This window comes from Heterocephalus glaber, unplaced genomic scaffold, assembly GCF_053883595.1.
Source record: "Heterocephalus glaber isolate CG9 unplaced genomic scaffold, H.glaber_assembly_v1.0 deba00001773, whole genome shotgun sequence".
Classification (NCBI taxonomy): Eukaryota; Metazoa; Chordata; class Mammalia; order Rodentia; family Bathyergidae; genus Heterocephalus; species Heterocephalus glaber.
This window is the reverse complement of record NW_028258463.1, coordinates 11,211,504-11,230,463: the sequence shown is the minus strand read 5'-3', so window position 1 is coordinate 11,230,463 and position 18,960 is coordinate 11,211,504. Positions and strand designations below refer to the sequence as shown.

The following is an 18,960-nucleotide window of genomic DNA, read 5'->3' as shown; positions in this document are numbered from 1 at the left end:
AAAAAGAGTAAAGCGATTCTGAGACCAAAGTGGTTCAGAACCAGTGTCAGGGAAACTGTCACCCAGGCACAGGAGGAGGCCCACACAAGGGTCTATACCACAGAAGGAGAATCAGCAGCAGCCTGAAGGCTTGGGCGCAGGAAGAGTTGATAAACTGCATGTGCCCATGCCAACATGACTGGAACTCAGAACACCACTGGGCTGGAACAGCATATGCCAGGCTGGACATGCAGTTGGGCAGAGCCTGGCCTCGAAGGGCAGTGTGGCACCAGGTGCAGGGTTCTGAAGCCTGTAACACTAGACGGTGATCATCACTCAGTGACACAGATCAGAAGAAAAAAGAGACACACAGGAACAACAAAAGCAAAGCGACTCGGGCTTCCTGGTAGGCAAGGAGGGAGAAGACTACCCAGACTGGCAGATTTATCTTTTTTTGGTGCCTGTGGTACTGGGGATTGAACCCGGAGTCTTCACACTACATCCCCAGCCCTTTTTGAGACAGAAACTCTCTAAATTGCCTAGGCGGGACTCAAACTCACAGTCCTCCTGCGTCAGCCTCCCAAATGCTGGGATCTCAGGCATGTGCCACCACACCCAGCTGGTTTCACCTGTGTCGGGAAGGTTTATCTCCTAAGTAGACAGTAGAAGCGAAAGTGTGCATTTTATACTCCTTACATTTTTTTTGTACCACTAAAACACAGCATAAGTAAAAGTAAAGAGGGCTGACAAGTGATGTTAAAAAGGGAGACAGTCTGGTGTGGTGGCAAAGGTCTGTAATCCCAGCTGATGGGGAGGCTGAGGCAAGAGGATCTTAGAGGAAACTTAGCAAGACCCTGTCTCAAAATAAAAAGGGCCAAGGATGTAGCACAGCGCTCCCTGGGTTCAATCCCCAATACTACCAAAAGAAAAAAAAAAGACTGAGAGAGACAGAGAGTGACAGACTCCATATGACTAAATAAGGAACTGCAAATTAAGAGTCTGGCTGTCTGGCTTAGGTTTCAAGCCAGGGAAACTGGAAGAATATGGATGCAGTAGCTCAGGCTTAGGAAGTCACAGAGGTGAAACACCTTGTGAGAAGGCTAAGTGTCAGGACTCAGGCTCATTCTGAGCTCCAGGGCCACAACTTTGGGGTGGGTCAGGGAGGCGACGGCAGAGAGCTGTAAGCACAGGGGCAGTCAGAGGCAGGGCCCGAGCTACGGATTATGGGACTCCCTGGATAAAGATGAGCGATCTGAGACAGGACAGGTCACCAGACCAGGAAGTGAAGGAAGATACGGGATGGAGATCCCCAGGGAGCAGAGCAGACAGGCCTTGGGGACGCTGACAGGCAGCAGAAGACAGTGAGACCATCAGAAGGGTGGGGACAGGACTCAGTCAGGGAGGAGAATACATGAGGAGCTCAGCGTGAACCGGCTCAAAGAGAACTGGAAATTCATATGATCAGATTAGCTCAGGCCCAACTCCTCGAAACCTGCCAGTTCCAAGGAGCTTGTACTAGTTAATCCCAGTCCTCCTGGTCACTCCTCTTGCATTCATCTGTTCATTTCAACAAATAACTGACTGAGGACCTTATCTGTAGGCACTGAAGATGCAACAAGCAGACCCCAAGAATGCCCCTCCTCATGGTGCTTAGATCGTAGCACGAGACACTTTATCAGCTGATAAATGTAAAATCATGACTGAGATGAATGCTGAGGTGTATGGAACTCTGAGATAGCCTAGCAGGAGCTCAGTTAGGGGTGCTGAACTGTTAAGGGCCCCTCCTTTCAGCAGTGTGTACCCTGCCTCCTGATCACATTAGAAGCCCCACACACACACTTCTTTACTCTGTTTGGTTTTTTGTTTTGCAGTGCTGGGGATCTAACCCAGAACCTCATGCTTACTAGGCAGCACTCTACCTCTGAGCTACATCCCAGCCCTGTGCCTTTTCTTCTGGTATCTTCTCCAAGTAGCCAAAATAGTAGATTATCAATACATGCTTACTAATATACTAATATCTGTAGCTGAATGCCTCAGATTTTATACAAAATAAAGTCCACTGTATGGAAAAACTTCAATAAATATTTTAAATGCCATGCTATCTGTGTAAAGGAGCCCAAAAACAAAGCAAAAGGCTTCGATGAGGTAGTCTGCGTTCCTCCTCTGGCACGCCAAGCAATTCCCCTGAGGCCGTCTCCACAGTTTTCAAAGGGGGAATGAGCAAGGCATGGAAGGACCGATGCGGAGCATTCTCACCTCTAGACAGGTGGAAACACATATCATACATTCTACCGACAGCACACAGGACTACCATGTTCTGTTTGCACATGAAAACCAAAACACTCATGACAAAGCCATTGGCTGTGGAAAGAAACGCTGAGGACACTGGTAATCAGGAAGCAGCCTGAGACTACTTACATCACGAAACTGAACCTTTCCGAGTTCTCCGAGTTCACTGACGCAACAATAAGCGGCTTCCGACTGTAGAAAGAGCTGCGCCAGCGTCATCTCCTCACTCCGGAAGAGCTCACCCATGGTGGCAGAAAGGGGTTGGCTGAGTGTCTGGCTTTCACTGCAATCTGAAGCAAGAACAACACTGGCAGTCAGCTGAGGGCTGAGAGCAAAGACACGGCAGCGAGACCCTTTTACTTTGCATCTTATTTCATCTTGTTTCACCCAGTCCGTGCCGACATATCCATAACAGTTGCTTAGAAAGATGGGAGAGGAGAAATTGCAAAAGCATTGACTGACTCCTGGATTGCAGAGGATAAGATGAAGTCACTTCCTCTGCAGTCAACGTGAGGACAGAATGACAATATTTTGGGCAACTTAATGCCTAAGAACGTATCCAGATTTAAGAAAGACAGGAATTGGAAACCCCATATATCTCTTTTAAAACCCTGGACACAGTATTATGAGACAGTGATATTCAGGGTCCAGTTTTTATTTTGTTTTCTTGAGCAGGAAAAACAGAGATGCTGACGACCCTCTTATAAAAGATGTCAGCATCGTGACTGGTTTTCTCCCCTGCCTATTTCCAACAGCACTGCCCTAAAGCTACAGCTACATTGCAGTGTTTGAGCTTCCAGTCTCCTCAGAAAACACCATTTCCCCCATAAGGAATCCAAACAAATAATCATTATCTAACAAAAAGGAGCCAGCTTGCATAGGAAGCTCAACTTCAAACCAAGCGTGACAAGAACACACTGGTAATGACAAAGCAGTTTTAACAGCCAGGGCAACAGCCCTTTCCACCTCTGCAGTCTTCCATTTCTCCAGCTCATCTTCAAGATAATGACATGCCTCCCCGCCAGGTCCTCACACGCAGGAGGCAACAGAGGTTTCGTTTTTTAAGTAAAGCGGTTACCGGGTAGGAAAAACAATTGGCGCTATCAGTGGTCCTGAAACAGCAATTATTTATTCTCAATCAGATAACGTGAGCCTGAGGGTGTAACCTGGACAGCACCTAACCGCAGCCAAAATAAGAGACGACTTTTAGCGTCCCAGGGCCACCCACATTCCAAAGGAATAGGGGAGCTGTCATCAGAGGGAGGGTTAGCCCGGGGGGAGGCTGGGAGACATTTTGAGAAATCTGAACAGCACAGCCTTTCTGGCTTTGATGCTCAAGGCAGGAATAAGCCAGGATTTCTCCAGAGCTGATGCGGGCTGACCTGAAGATAGTGACAACCTGAGTCACCCACACCAGCCGCTCAGCCCGCCCCGCCCGGCCGGCGAGGGCAGAGCCCACAGCCTGGCAGCCGCCCGGTTCGGAGCCACCTACGGCTCCCCGGGTCCCCGGGCCTATCCCACCCGCAGCAGCCCAAGAGAAGGCGAGTCAGGCCGGAGCGGCTTCCGGGGGCGCGAACTGAAGCGACCAGAAACAGCGACCGTGCAGGGGGCCCGGACCCAGCGTCGCCCCGAGCCCGGTTCTGGCGGGGCCGATCCTGAGCCGGGCGCTCCTCGGCCCCTGCCGCGCTCTCGGGCCCAGGCGCGGGAGAGAGGAGCTCGCCCTGGGGCCCCGTGAGGCCCGGTTCCTCCGCCTGCCCGACGACCCCAGGCCCTCCTCAGGGGAGGGGTCTCGGGCCTCGCGGGCGTGGCCAGGAAGGGTGCACAGCGCCGCGGGACCCGTGTTCTCTGAGACCCAGAGTCCCTGCCAACGCCGGTGACTGACGGCGGGGCCCCCCAGACCCCGTCCCCACGCGCGACCCCAGGCCCGGTTCACCTGCTGCAGCAGCTCAGCTCGAGCCCTCAGCGCCGGGTGCCGGCCCTCAGCCCCCCCACACGCAGAACGTCACAGCCCCCGCCCCCTGCGCCGCCACAGGCCCCACCCCGATGACCTCACCGCCGCGGACCAATCGAGCGCGGCCTCGCCCCGTGCCGCAGTGCGGGGACTGAGACCCTGCGTGATGACGTCATCCGATCCACGGCAGGGCGCCCGGTGGGGGAGGGGCGGCAGGTGCAGAGCGGCAGGGGTCGCTGAGTCCTTGGGACCTTTGCCGCTGGCGGTGGGGGCGCACACCTTGATCCCGGCACTCTGACTGAAGCAGGAAGATTACAAATTCGAGCCTTGCCTGGGCAGTTTAGCAATTTATCGAGGTCTTGTCTGAAAATAAAAAATAAAGAGGGCTGGGTATGTAGTTCAGTGCAAAGGCCCTGGGTTCATCCCTGTACAGTACTGCAAAAAATATAATAAATAAAATAAAACTTAAAAAATTTGAAAACCCCTTTCCCTAACCTTTATCCTCCAGGCAAGAGAGAGCCTTAGAAGGGTCTCCTTGGCTTAAGTATGGAAAGCCCCTCTTTTAAAAGTCCCCAAAGCAGGGCCAGGGATTTAACTCAGTGGTTTTGCTGCCTGCTGAGCAAGCTCAAGGACCCAAGTTTGATCCCCGGTACCAAAAAAAAAAAAAAAATTCCCTGAAGCAACTACCCAAGGTTTATTTTTGTCCAAGTATTAGGAAAACCCTCGTGAACCCTATGTGGTGAAAGCAATTTTTTCTCTTGTTTAGAAGATTCTTCTGCATCCATATGACCGCGTAAGGGTTTTCAGTTCCTCAAAATTGTTGAAAAACTTTCCAAAGCAAAGCGATGCCTACTTGTTATTTTAAAAAATGTTTCTCAGAGGGGCCAGGGATTTAGCTCAGTGGTTCCCCCACTTGCCTAACAAGTGCAAGGACCCTAGTTCAATCCCCAGTACCAAAAAAATATTTCTCAGATATTAATAATGATTTCCTTTTCTAGCCCTTCTGTTAAAGATTAGGGTGAAGAATTACAGCCACAGGCCTGTAATTACAGCATCTGGGAGTCTGGGACAGGAGGATCACTAGTTGAATCCCAGCCTAGGCAACCTAGCAAAAACCTGTCCCAAGGTAAAAATAAGAAAAGAAAGGGCTGGAGATCCAGCTCAGTACCAAGGCCCTGGGCTCGGTTCTAAGTATGGGTGCAAGGGAAAGAGATCCCAGGTGAAGTTTGTAATATTTGAATCCTAGCAGGAAGAACTTGGGAAACTGGTTATTCAGTTTCACTGGGTGGTGGAATCCCATTGAGGTTTAAGTATAATGAAGGACATGGTTCAGATCATTGATTCTAATAATTTTGTCTGCCTAAATGAAATAATAAAGGGGGCTCCTCCCACTGCAGTACTAAGGATTAAACCCCAGACCTTCAAACTGAGCTGCACTCCCTTCCTTCCCTGTTTTGTTTTTGTTGGTTTCTTTTGAGACAAAGTCTCTGCTAAGTTTCTGAATTATCCTGGCTGGCACCAGGCGAGGTGGTGCACACCTGTGATACCAGCACTTGGGAGGCTGAGGCAAGAAAACTGCCATAAGTTTAATGACAGCCTGGGCTACACAGCAAGACCTTGTCTAAAAGAAAATAAAAGAAAGTGGCCGGGGGTTTAGCTCAGTGGTACCGTGCCTGCCTCAAAAGCGCAGGGTCCTGAGTACGATCCCTGATACAAAAAAAAAAAAAATATATATATATATATATATATATATATGGTAAAAAACAATTTTCCTTGTTGGTCTGGAACTTGCAGTCTTTCTGCCTCAGCCTCCCAGAGTACTGGGATTACAGGTACGCACCACCATGCCTATTTCTGACATTTTATTTTTATGTTCTATCTCATATCATCTATGAAACTAAAAAGACTTTGTCATAGTTTTCTTCAGAAGCAAGAAGAAACCTGGACGGTTCCTCGTCCCTGCCTCCTGTCCTCTCTCCAAACTTTATCATTCATTAGCAAGGCTGATGGGGACCCACTTTTTTGTTTTTCTTTTTTTGGTGCCAGGGTTTGAACTCGGGTCCTTGCACTTGCGAAGCAGGCGGCGGAACCACTGAGCTAAATCCCCAGGCCCGGGACCCACTTTTGAAAACCTGCCAAGTTGTAGAAACCTGTAACAAAATGTCACTTCCTTCCTCCCAGACTTAAAAGAAAGTAACCTCAGAGTCAGCTGCCTGCAAACCACAGATTGTCACACTGCAATTGTGACACAGCCTTCCCCTCCGGACTTGCCTCGGTCCCCTTTAACTTTCCTGGGTTCCTGGAAAGCAAATCTCCCAAGATCCTTTGCCTCTTTCCCCATTGCTTCCATTCCCTTCCTGCTCCCTTTCTGGCCTTCCTGCCTATTTCAGGAGTCAGGCATGGTGGGCCCATCTGTAACTGCAACACTCTAGGAGGCTGAGGCAGGAGGGTTGAAAGCTCAAGCCCAGCCTGGGTAGTTTAATAATTTAGTGAGATGTTATCTCAAAATGAAAAAGCAATTGTACAAAGAGCTGGGGGTGGAGCTCTGTGTGGACGAAGGCCCTGGGTTCAACCCCTAGTATGGACCAGGGGTGGGGTTCAAATAGGTTTTTCCACACACTGCCCACCTGCACGGCTGAGAAGTGGGGTCTCTAAGTCCCTGCTGGCTAAGGCCTTGTTGGCAACAGATGCTCACTGAGGCCCTGCTCTGTGCCAGGTCCTGGGGGGAGGAAAATGAACCATTATGGACAGAAGGAGCCTGAGCCCCCCACACACAGCCAGAAAGGGGCTGGGTGTGACCAGCGGCTGTCATACTGTCCCCACCCCAGGACTCTGCTGCCACCTCTCACAGGGCAGCACAGAAAGACACCAGGGCCCAGGACTAGTCCCCAAACCCCTCAACCCCAGTGGGCCGTGATCAGCACCCCAGCTCCTCCTGGAAAAGACACCAGAGCTGCTGCCGCCATTGCCTCAGCTCTGCCCCTTTCCTGGAAGTGCAGGGACTGTCTCCCGAGCTTCTGCCCTAGGGCCTTCTGGAGGATGCAGCCAGCTGCTACAGCTGGGAAAGGACTGTGGTCCCCAGGCCTCCCCGTGACCCACCTCCCTGAGCAGGGAGTCTGTGCCCGAGCCCAGCTGCCCCTCGGTAGCAGCCCGGGCCTGGTGAATGAAGCCTCCCTCCAGAGTGTGTCCTTGCAGGGGACTGTGTCTCTCTCAGGCAGGATTTGAGCAGGCCATGCGCCCCAAGGGCATGTGACACCAGGGGCTGTGACCCTTCAGGAGCTCCAAGGACAGCAGGGACCCCAGGTCTGTGGAGGCCAAAGCCGAGGCTGAGTCCTGCGGCCCAGGCCACCTGGACTGAGGCTGGGAGGGAGGAGGCGAGGTCTGAGCTCTGCACAGCACAGGACCCAAGAGGCAGCAGGAGTGGCTGTCGAGGCTCCAGGAAGCCACTGAGGGACCGCAGCCTCAGCTGTGGTGGCGCTGAGCAGGGTGGTTAGAAGCCACCGCGGCTGAGACACAGAACTGCGACAGCCAGGGCTGTGACACGAGGAGCCAAGGGCCGATGGCACTCGAGGCCCATGCTGCGGAAATAAGGGCTGGGAAGCCCTGGCAACCAGAGCTGCAGCCAGAAGCACCAGGGGAGCATCTTTGCCAACCGCACATGCCCAGTGCAACAGCAGAGATCCGCAGCCAACTCGCAAGGCGGGCTCACGGATCGTGGGAAAGGACGCTCTGGTTACCTCGGGCGAGACGGCTGGGCAAGGACTCCGACCGCTGTGTGCCACGCAGCTTTCTCTGTGTTGGCTAAACAGGAACTCACTTAATCCTTACCACAACCCTAAGAGGCTGAGACACCCGGTCAGCAGGGTGTAGTGCACCTCTCTCATCCCAGCACTGGGGAGGCTGAGGCAGGAGGGTCATTGCCAGTTTGAGTCCAGCCTGGACTACATAGTAAGTTCAAGGCCAGGATGAACTACATAGGGAGACCCTGTCTCAAAAAACAAAACAAGGGGCGGGAGATTTAGCTCAGTGGTTTTCCCGCCTGCTGTGCAAGCGCAAGGACCTGAGTTCGATCCCCGGTACCAAAAAAATAAAAAATAAAAATAAATAAAAATAAACAGAAAAGAATAAGAAATCTCAAAAAATAAAATAAAATGGTGTTGACCACCTACAGCCCTAGAAGCTGTGAACAGTTCCATGTGAGGCTTAGCCAGTAACATAGTGTCTCCATGGAGCTGATTTTTAGCATTTGTGAGAATATCTTAGCAACTGTTGTGAAGATTTGTTTCTCACTGCCACGATAGAGTAGAGACAGACACGGCTCTCACAAGCATCTCAAAAAAATTACAAGAATTATCTCTAGTGGAATTGCAAAAATAAGTGTGGTTTTTTCTATTTTTCTTTCTTGTTATTTTTATTTTTATTTTTTGGTACTGGGGATTGAACTCAGGTCCTTCTCCTTTCAAGGCAGGTGGCAGAACCACTGAGCTAAATCCCTGGCCCAATTGTCTGAATTTCTATCAGTGCTGTGTTAGAAGGCCCCGGAGGAGATCAGTAGTCAGAACAAGGGTTCTGGAATGCATATTTGCTCATGTTCCCTTAGTCAGACTCATCCCAGATTGGCTTCCCAGGGCTGCCATAATTACCACAGTCTGCATGGCTTCCAACAGCAGAAATCAACCGAGCATGGTAGCACACACCTGTCATTTCATTCCAGCCCTCAGGAGGCTGAGGCAGGAGGATCGCTGCAAGTTTGAAACAGCCTGAGCTACACAGTGAGTTCAAGGCCAGCCTGGACTACACAGTGAGACCCTGTCTCAACAAACAAACAAGCAAACAACCCAAAATGTGTTCTCTGCAATTCTGGAAGCTAGAAGTCTGAACCTGGGGTGTCTGCAGGGCGGTGGTGCTTCCCACTGCTCCAGGAAGGAACCTTCTTGCCTTTCTCTAGGTGTTCAGGCTGGTGGGAGCCCTGGGCACCAAATTCCTTGGCTGGTCGGACAGGTCGCTGTGAGCCAACGGGCTGCAGCCTTTATGTGACCGGGTCTGTGTCCAGCGTCCCCCCTCTCACGGGGGCACCAGCTGCAGGGTGACAGCCGCCTACGAAGAGCCCTGTCCAGCTGAGGTCCCATTCACTGTTCACGGGCTCCATCTGGACACAATTTCAGGGTGCGCTGTCCAAACCGGTGCTCGCCGCCTAGCAGTGTGGGGAGGACACAGCTCAGTGAGAGATTCTCCGGGTGTTCCCGCAAACGCGGCAGCAGCAACAGGGCTTTTTTGTTTTGGGGGGGTTTTTTGGTACTGGGGATTGAACTTAGGTCCTTGTGCTTGCGCAGCAGGCGGCGAAACCACTGAGGTAAATCCCCGGGCCTTTTTTTTTTAAGCTAGTTTTTGGTTTAAACATTTACTTCTGTCTGCATTCTTTGCAATGATGTGAATCAGCTCGGCCACTGACTGTTTCTAGTCTGATAACTTTATAAACACTGTCCATCCTTCTACCAGGAACCCGACTGTCACAACCTTTGGGTTCCCTGTTTGAACCTTTGTTCTTGAAATGTTGAGCAGCAGTTTTTTTTCCACAGAACTCAAGCCTGTTAAAATTTCACTCTTGAGTTCCTCAGAATAACACTTCTGCTTTATTTGCAAACCCCATGAATGTTTACTATAAAGCTCTTGGTAAAAAACAAAAGCCTCTTCAGATCAAGTTCTGAGGCCTCCTTTGAAGTTAAAAGACAGTGGATTTCCTTAGCTCTGCTAATGATTTTAGGGATGAGGACATACGAATGAGCCTTCGGCATGTGACATTTTATGCCACCCTCATGACTCCTGTACCAGGCACACGTGGCAGCAGCCTTTTCATTTAGAGCTAAGAACGCTATGCAAGCCCAGCATAGTGGCACATGCCTGTGATCTCAGCACTCGGGAGGCTGAGGCAGGAGGATGGCTGCAAGTTTGAGGCCAGCCTAGGGTACATAGTGAATTCAAAGCCAGCCTGAACTACATAGCAAGACCCTGTCTCAAAAAAACCAAACAAACTGGAGATATGTATTTGTGTGTGTGTGTGTGTGTGTGTATATATATATATATATATATATATATATATATATATAGTGTGTGTGTGTGTGTGTGTGTGTGTGTGTGTGTGTGTGTGTGGTCTAGGATTAGGACTGAACCCAGGGCCTTTGCCATAAACTACATCCCCAGTAATTTTTTGTCTTTATTTTGAGACAGGCTCTTCTAAATCCTTATGTCAGGACTCACTCGAAGGTGCAGTTCTATAACTTGGCTTCACAATGAACCGTCCATGGCCACCTTATACAAGAAAACCAATTGTTACATTCAATCCTCCTCTCTCAGGCCCCTGAGCACCAGGATTGCAGGTGCGTACCACCGCACCTGCTGGTTACTTACATGTGTAACTGCATAGGTGAGGTTTATTTAAGAGTGGAGATTGCTGGATACAGTTGAGGTTTTGGCTTTGTTTTTATTTATTTATTTATTTAGTTTGTTTCTTTGTTTTTGGTACCAGGGATAAACTCAGGACCTTGCACTTACAAGGCACGTGTGGTGACACTGAGCTACATCCCCAACCCTTTTTGTATGATTTTTTTTTTTGGTACCGGGAATCAAATTCTGGTACTTGCACTTCACAGGGCAGGCATTGGAACCACTGAGCTAAATCCTCGGCCCTGTATGACAGTTTTACAGAAGCAGTTTCCTGGGTTTCTGCAGTGCTCTATATTTTGGATTTCATTTATTTATTTATTTTAAATTTTGGGTTTTTTGAGACAGGCCCTTACTATGTAGCCCAGGCTGCCTCTCTGCGATCCTCCTTCCTCAGCCTCCCGAGTGCTGGGGTGACAGACATCTCTCACCACCCGGCTAATAATGGTTTTTAAAATAAAAAGATTCACAGAGAAGATATGGAAAAATGGAAACTCACTTTTTTTTCCCATTAAGTTTATTAAAGTATGTGTATCTCATATAAATTTCTTTTTTTTCTTTTTTGGTACTGGGGATCGAACTCAGAACCTTGCGCTTGCGAGGCAGGCACCTGAACCACTGAGCTAAATCCCTGGCCCTGAAACTCACTTTTGTTACTAATGAGGTTGCATCTGGGGTGGCCACTTTGGAAAAGTGGTGATTGTTCTTTGTGAGGTTTTCTCATGAAGTGACTGTATAACCCAACGATTCCTTTCCTAGGTGCACATCCAAGAGGAAGGAGAACATGTCCACAGGCCTGGGATTTAGCTCAGTGGTTTCGCCACCTGCTGCATAAGAGCAAGAACCCAAGTTCGATCCCCAATACCAAAAAAACCCACAAAAAACCTTGTACACAAACCTTCGTAACAAGTCCTAGCATAGTGGCCCACACCTGCAATCCTGGCACCAGGGAGGCTGAGGCAGGAGGATCGCAAGTTTGAGGCTAGCCTGGGCAACATCGAAAGTTTAAAGCCAGCCTAGATTATCAAGGTAGATCGTATCTCATACATACATACATACATATATACGTGAAATTCATGACAGCATTATTCACAGTAGCTCCAAACTGGAAATGGCATGAAAGCACAGTAACTAAAGAAATGGGCCACCAAAAAAACTACACAGGCACAATTCCACTGATGTGAGATGTCCAGAATAGCAAATCTACAGGGATGGGAAGTGGTTGCTCAACTCTGTGGGCATCTAAAAGTACTGAATTCTGTGGGTATTAAAAATGTCAGGCCCGGGGATTTAACTCAGTGGTTCCAGCACCTGCCTTGAAAGCGCAAGGTCCCGAGTTTGATCCCCGGTACCAAAAAAAAAAAGTCAAATTGGGCCAAGGATTTAGCTCAGTGGTTTCGCCGCCTGCTGCACAAGCACAAGGACCCGAGTTCGATCCTGAGTACCAAAAAAAAAAAATGTCAAATTGTAAGTGTTTAAGGGGGTGAATTGTATGAAATATGAATTTCATCAAAGCTGTTACATCAAAAGATAGAGCAAGTTCAAAAAAAGAGCCACAAAATTATTTAGAAATAAAAATGTAGCAATCTCTGGGCATTGTGGCATATATCTATGGTCCCTGCCACGTAGAAGGCTGAGGCAGGAGGATCACTTGAGCCCGCAATTCCAAGGCCCACCTGGGCAACGCAGACAGACCCTGTCTCAAAACACACAAACTTACAGAATTATTTAGCACAGCCAATTTGAGTGACAGAAGACACAGCTGCTGTGTGGTACATCAGAAGGAAGCCGGCCAACGCAGTCTCTGTCACATTGTGGCTGGCTCCCCTGGCCAAGAAAGCTGCCATAAACCTCAGAATGTTCAGGTAAGTTCATGGCTCCGGAGTGAAGCCAGCAAGGCACACAGGTCCCCCTCCCGGTACAGTAAACCACCTGCTTCGGGGTGCAGAGGGGATGCTGGGGCCTCGGAGCCACAGTGAGCGGGCAGAGTGTGGTGGAGTGGTGACCTCTTTCCCCACGGAGACCCCCTGGACTGACCCCGGAACTCCCAAGTTCAAAGGTCCCATTGTCAATCTGCTCCCGTAAAGAAAAGTTTTCTGACAATAGCGCAGTATGATACAAGTGAAGGGAATTTAAAATTAAAGCCACAGGGGCCGGGGATTTAACTCAGTGGTTCCAGTGCCTGCTGTGCAAATGCAAGATCCCAAGTTCCATTCCCTGTACCTAAAAAACAAAGCAAAACAAATAAAATTAAAGCCACAGTGTAAGAATTTAAAGTCAATTACATAAGGAAAGGTGCTGGTGGGGGTGTTCAGTATAACCTGGACAACCTTTCTTTCTGCCCTTACAAAAACTGGGGGAATGACCATATGCCACTGTACAGTTCGGGATGGTCTTTTTTTTTTTTCTTTTGGTGCCGGGGATCGAACTCGGGACCTTGCGCTTGCGCAGCAGGGGGCGAAACCACTGAGCTAAATCCCCGGGCCTAGGGATGGTCTTGAACTCACTATGTATCCTAGGCTGGCATCAAACTGGCAGTCATCCTCCTGCCTCAGCCTCCAAACTCTGCCCTTACTTAAAAAGATAGATTACTGGGTGTGGTGTCGCAAGGTTGTAATCTCAGCCGTTGGAAGGCTGAGGCAGTAGGATTGCCACAAATTCAAGGCCTGCCTGGACTACACAGCAAGACCCTGTCTCAAAAACAAAAAACAAAAAATTAAAAAACAAAAAAGACAGACTGTTCAAATCTTTGCAATCTTCCTAAGTATCTCTTTAAACGCGCTTCGAAGAAACCCTCCAAAAGGCACTTAACTGCATACTTAGGCATGAAATTCACTTTAGCAATCAGTTTTTAAGACTCCAAGGTAGCAAGAAAGAAAAGATCTGATTCTTTTACTAAAAGCTAGAGAATAGGGTTGTTGTTGTTTTTTCCTAAGAGGTGTCACTTTTACAAGAACTATCTAGTAGGCTACCATTATTCCTTTATCAGGAAAAGGTTTCTTTCTATTTATTAACAAAAATTGGGGGGCCGGGGATTTAGCTCAGTGGTTTGGCCGCCTGCCTCACAAGGGCAAGGACCCAAGTTCGATCTCCGGCACAAAAAAAAAAACAAAAATGTTTTTGGAGACAGAGTCTCACTATGTGGTCCAGGTTGGCCTTGAACCCTCAGTCATCCTCCTTCAAGGGTTCAGCCTCAAGTTCAACACCAGCCTGGACTACATACCAAGACCCTGTCTCAAAAAAAAAAGAAAAGAACGCAATGAAAGCTTGAGCAGAATCCCTAGTCTCGCTAGTGTGGGTGAGTCAGCCCCAGCTCCAGCAGATGGGATTGTTGGGGGGCTCCCCAGAGGGACAGCCACCGAGGAGACCAAGTTCTGCACCAGCTTTCCGTCCCCGGCTCTGCATGCATGGGGAGCCTTTAGCCGAGGAGAAAAGGACAGACTGCAATTTCAGAGTTTATTCTCCACAAACGCAAAACAGTTCCATGATCGTTACAGGAGCCAGGTGCGGTGGTGCAGGCCCATAGTCCCAGCCCCTTGGGAGGCTGAGGAGGGAAGGTCGAGAGTTCCAGGCCGGCCTGGGCAACTTAGAGAGACACTGTCCCAAAATAAAATTTAAAAAAGGACTGAGGAAGCAGGACATGCTGGCGCGCACCTGTGATCCCAGCACTCAGGAGGTTGAGGCAGGAGGACTTCGAGTCAGAGGCCAGCCTGGACCACATAGTGAGACCCTGTCTCAAGAAAAGGGGGATGGGCCAGGGATTTAGCTCAGTGGTTCCCTCGCTTGCCTGGAAAGCACAAGGACCCGAGTTCAATCCCTGGTACCAAAAAACAAACAAAAACAAACAAAAAGGGCTGGGGTTGCAGCTCAGTGCAAAAGCCCTAGGTTCAATCCCCAGTATCAAAAATAAAATAAATAAGTAATCCCCAACTCTATGCTGTCTACAGACATTTTTCGGGACCAGGGATCAAACTCGGTCCTTGCGCTTGTGAGGAAGGTGGCAGAACCACTGAGCTAAATCCCCGGCCCTATAGACATTTTAGATAAAAAGACACAGATAGATTGAAACAGGCAAAGACAGACCATGCAATAGTGACATCCAAAAAAAAAAAAAAAAAATAGTGACATCAAAAGTAGGCTTCGCGGCAGACTATGAAGACTAGGAGGATTTCACAAGGACAAAAGGGTTAATTCATCAGAAGGAAAAATGACCATGAATATGTACAAATTTAAAACTAGAATCTAAAAATAGAATTTTGTAACATCCACAGGAGAATAAACAGTGTCCTCCCCTGGATAAGGAAGGGTTACTGTGTATCTTCTTTTCTTTTGTTTTAGTTTTGGGTTGTTATGTTGTTATCGTTTTTAGACAGTTTTGCTATGTAGCCCAGCTGGCCTTGAACTCCCGTCTCCTGCCTCAGGCTCCAGAGTGCTGGGATTACAAGCACCATCGAGGCGGGCTTCTCATTGCTATGTACCTTAACAGGTATTCTGTGAGTGTGTGAAACGGATCCAACCCAGGGCCCTGCACATGCAGAGCCAGCACTCTACCACTGAGCTGATTTTTAATCTAAATCTGTGGAGCGCTGAGGAAATGTGTTCAAACTTCCAGCTACAGTTGCAGAAGTGTGAGAAAGAGGGCAAAGATTGGATAGCTGCTGGAAGGGGTTCTGAAGGCCTGAGCATCGGAGTCCGTGGTGACGGCCGTTAGAGGCCATGAAATACAACCCGCCCAAGCATTCAGACTGGCACAAACGAAGGACAAGATGGAATGCCGATGTCCAAAATAGAAGGAGCGGGCCGGGAATTCACTTCAGTGCTTTCGCCGCCTCCTGAGCAAGCACAGTGACCCGAGTTCGATCCCTGGTACCAAAAAAAAAAAAAAAAAAAAAAAAGGAGCAATGGAATTAGAGAATTGTCCTTGGGCGGCCATCAGAATAACCATCCCCCTTTTTTTTGGTACCGGGGATTGAACTTGAGTGAGTCCTTGTGCTTGTGCAGCAGGCGTTTTTATTTTTTTAATCCCTGTACTGGGGATTGAACCCAAGGCCTCCCTACTAAGCCATACCCCTGTTCTTTAATTGTTCATTTATTTATTTTGAGGCAGAGTCTTGGTCCTACCAAATCATCCAGACTGGGGTCAAGCTTGCGACCCTCCTGCCTCAGTCTCCCTGTGGCTAAGATGTCAGGTGTGCACCCCCATGCCTGGATGTTTTGCATTGCTGGGGACGAAGCTTGGGCCTCATGCCTGGTAGGCAAGCACTCTGCTGTGGAGCTGGGTCCTTAGCCCAGGGCCGCAGCCTTGGCCCTTGCTGGCTTCGTGGCCCAGAAACAGTCTGCTACAGGAAGGGGCTGGCAGGAGCAGCTGTGTGCATCAGGACTCCGTTTACCCCAAGTGCTCAGAATAGGAAAATCTCTGTTGCTGGGGACTAGGGACCAGAGGACAGAGAGTGACCGCTAAGGGACAGCATGGACCCCTCCAGTCCCCATCCTGTGCCCACAGCTGCGCATTGGGTCCCCTCAGACGCTGGCACAGGGTGCAGTGACCCCACTGCTGTCCTCCACAGCTCGCTGCTCAGGCCGGTGGCCCTTCCTGCAGGGCAGCCGTCTCACGCCCAGTCCGCCACCTGGGTCTCTCTGGCGGGCTGGGTCCCTCTCTGGGAAAGGAAAGCTCTTCCTGCCAAGCCCCTCCAGTGAGGCCGGCCTGTCTCTGCTTCCCCACCCCAAGGCAGCCGACCTACCGGCCTGTGAGACAGGGTTTGAGTCACATCTCTCTCCCCTTTAGCTGAGTTTGTTTTCATCTGATGAGAGTTCCTTCTGGGGTGATGAGAACTTCTAAAATCAACTGCAGTTGCACAACCCTGTGAATATACTAAAACCCTGACTTGTGCCACACACTTTTAGTGGGACATGAATTACGTCTCCATAAAACTGCTTTTTTTCTATTTTTAATTTTTGTTTACTTTTTGGAGAAAGGGTCTCATTATGTAGTTCAGGCTGGCCTTGAACTATGTAGTCCAGCTCTGTCTTCCAACTCACAGTGATCCTCCTGCCTCAGCCTCCCAGGTGCTGGGATTATAGGTGTGCACTACTACATCTGGCTTCCACTTTATTTTATTTTTTAAGCAGTGACAAAGTTTATTTGAAAAAGTAAAAGTAAAGAGTGAGGGAGAAACTGGCTCTGGAGAGGGAGCTCGGGCCAAGTGAAAGAGGAAAAAATGAGATAAAAGTACATCCTGGGCATACTATTTTCAGGAAAGCCACAACAGCCTTTTTTTTTTCCTTTTCAGAAGTTTTAAAAGCTGTTATTAGAGCTGAGTGTGGTGGCATGGGCCAGTAAATCCAGCACTCTGGGAGGCTGAGACAGGAGGATGTCAAATTCAAGTCCAGCCTGGGCAACTTAGTGACTTAGCAAGACCCTATCTCAAAAAATAAAAAGAGCTGTGGATGTCGCTCAGTGTGAAGACCCTGGGTTCAATCCCCAGGGGGGGGTGTGCGCGCACACACATGCACACAAGCACACAAGCACACATGCAGTTACTGTTCTGACATGTTCATGAGGAGGCCGGAATTCATATGTCTGGCTTCCAGGCAGCTCTGAACCACCCACGGCACACGCGTGGCTGTCCACTCGGGCACATGGACAGTTCCAGCGGGTGGTACAAGCTACCCAAGGGGACAGTCATGGGTGTTCCACTGGTGGTTCAAGCCCGCAGGAAGGTGTTAAAAAAGAAAATGAAAGGAAGAAAAAATAAGCTAACAAATGAGATAAGAAACAAAAAAGCTTATGATGTCCCAAGGCCAAGGCCAAACTGGTGGTGTAGATGGTGCAGTATCCAGATCAAATCAGACAGGAGAGACGGGGGTATGCAGTCTGTTGGTGATTCTGTTTTTCTTTTTCTTTTCCTTCCAGACAGGGTCTCATTATGTTGCCAGGGCTGGCCTTGAACTTGTGAGCCTCCTGCCTCAGCTCCCAGGTAGCTGGGCCTGCAGGCATGTGCCATTGCACCTGGCCCTCAGTGGCTGCTCTGAGGCCCAAGGAAGCCAACTTTGGGACAAACAGTAGGGATTTAAGGGCTGAAATGCGGCTCAGGGACTGGCCATAGCTGTTGTAGAAGACAATCAACTGGGCGTGGTGGCACATGCCTGTGATCCCAGCATTCAGGAGGCTGAGGCAGGAGGATCGCCTGAGTTCGAGGCCAGCCTGAACTACAAAGGGAGACCCTGTCTCAAAAACAAACAAATAGGGCCAGGGATTTAGCTCAGTGGTTCTGGTGCCTGCCTGGAAAGCACAAGGTCCCAAGTTCGATCCCTGGTACCAAAACCAAAAAACAAAAAAAACAAAAAAACAAAAAAAGAAGCCAAACAAATAAATAAATAAAATAAATGATTGTCTGGTTTAACAGAATTGTCTGGTTTAGAAGAGAGTGTCGGGCATGGTGGTGCACACCTGTAACCCCATCTACTCAGGAGGCTGAGGCAGGAAGATCGCTGTGAGTTCAAGGGCAGCCTGGGCTACATGCTGAGACCCTGTCTCAAGCAAACATAAGAACATTGCCTATAAAGCTGGTGAAAACCTGTCACTCTGCTGTGGCAGCTGTGCGACAGCTACTGAGGGCCGGTCTGTGCTCCTCTGGGGTGAAGACAAAGCACCCCACCGCTGCTGCATGGAAGCCCGGGACCAAGCACCCGCCGTGCTGCACGAGGCCTTGGGTGCATGCGGGCCTTGCCCGGGGCTCCTGGCCACTGTCACACTCATTGCACACCCGTACGGACAAGGCGCGACGGGGTAGGTCGCAGCTGGTGCCTGGCTTTGTTTACTGGGCCCAGAGCGCGGTCGCGTTCCCGGGCTGGGAGCGGAGGCCCAGAGAGCAGCCGCGCGTTTTCAGCGCCCCCTGCCGGACGCAGCCGGGTCTGCGGCTGTCGGTCGGCACAGGGCCTCTCCAGCAGCTCCGCCAAGGAGGGCGAGTCAGCGGCGCTGGCCGGCCAGCCCTGGACAGGACCTGACTCATCCACCGCTGCCGACATTCCTCTCCGCAGAGCTGGAGCAGAAAGCCCGCGTGGCCTGGGCTCCGTTCCCTTTAGCGAGCGTGAAACCATCGACCACACTGGAATCCATGCCTGGTGGGCTCCGCCGCAGCCACAAGACTCCTCAGTCCACGGGGCCTGCTCGATTCCCGCTGTGAACACAATGTAATCAGACACGTCCCTGGGCAGGGAATTGCCTCATAAGTGTGGTGGAACCATTCCCTAAAGGCAGGGCAGTTCTAAGCCAGGCATGATGGTGCTCGCCTACAGTC

At 49.9% G+C, this 18,960-nt stretch overlaps 1 protein-coding gene across 12 annotated transcripts in view; it reads right to left on the bottom strand.

Annotated features, from left to right (window-relative positions):
- Atp6v0a1 (ATPase H+ transporting V0 subunit a1) overlaps positions 1-4,281 on the bottom strand; it is a 46,556-nt gene extending 42,275 nt beyond the window's left edge. For 10 of the 12 annotated variants that reach the window (XR_015447748.1, XM_021240311.2, XM_021240312.2 and 7 more), the window contains exons 1-2: positions 4,202-4,281; positions 2,398-2,558 (exon numbers count right to left, since the gene is read on the bottom strand). Coding sequence is in view for 9 of the 12 variants with exons in the window: in XM_021240311.2 (XP_021095970.1) it covers positions 2,398-2,514 (117 nt within the window). In the remaining 3 variants the exon portion in view is untranslated. The remainder of the gene's footprint in view (positions 1-2,397; positions 2,559-4,201) is intronic. The other 2 variants (XM_087202295.1, XM_087202294.1) reach the window with 2 other exon arrangements.
- Between the last annotated feature and the right edge of the window lie 14,679 nt (positions 4,282-18,960).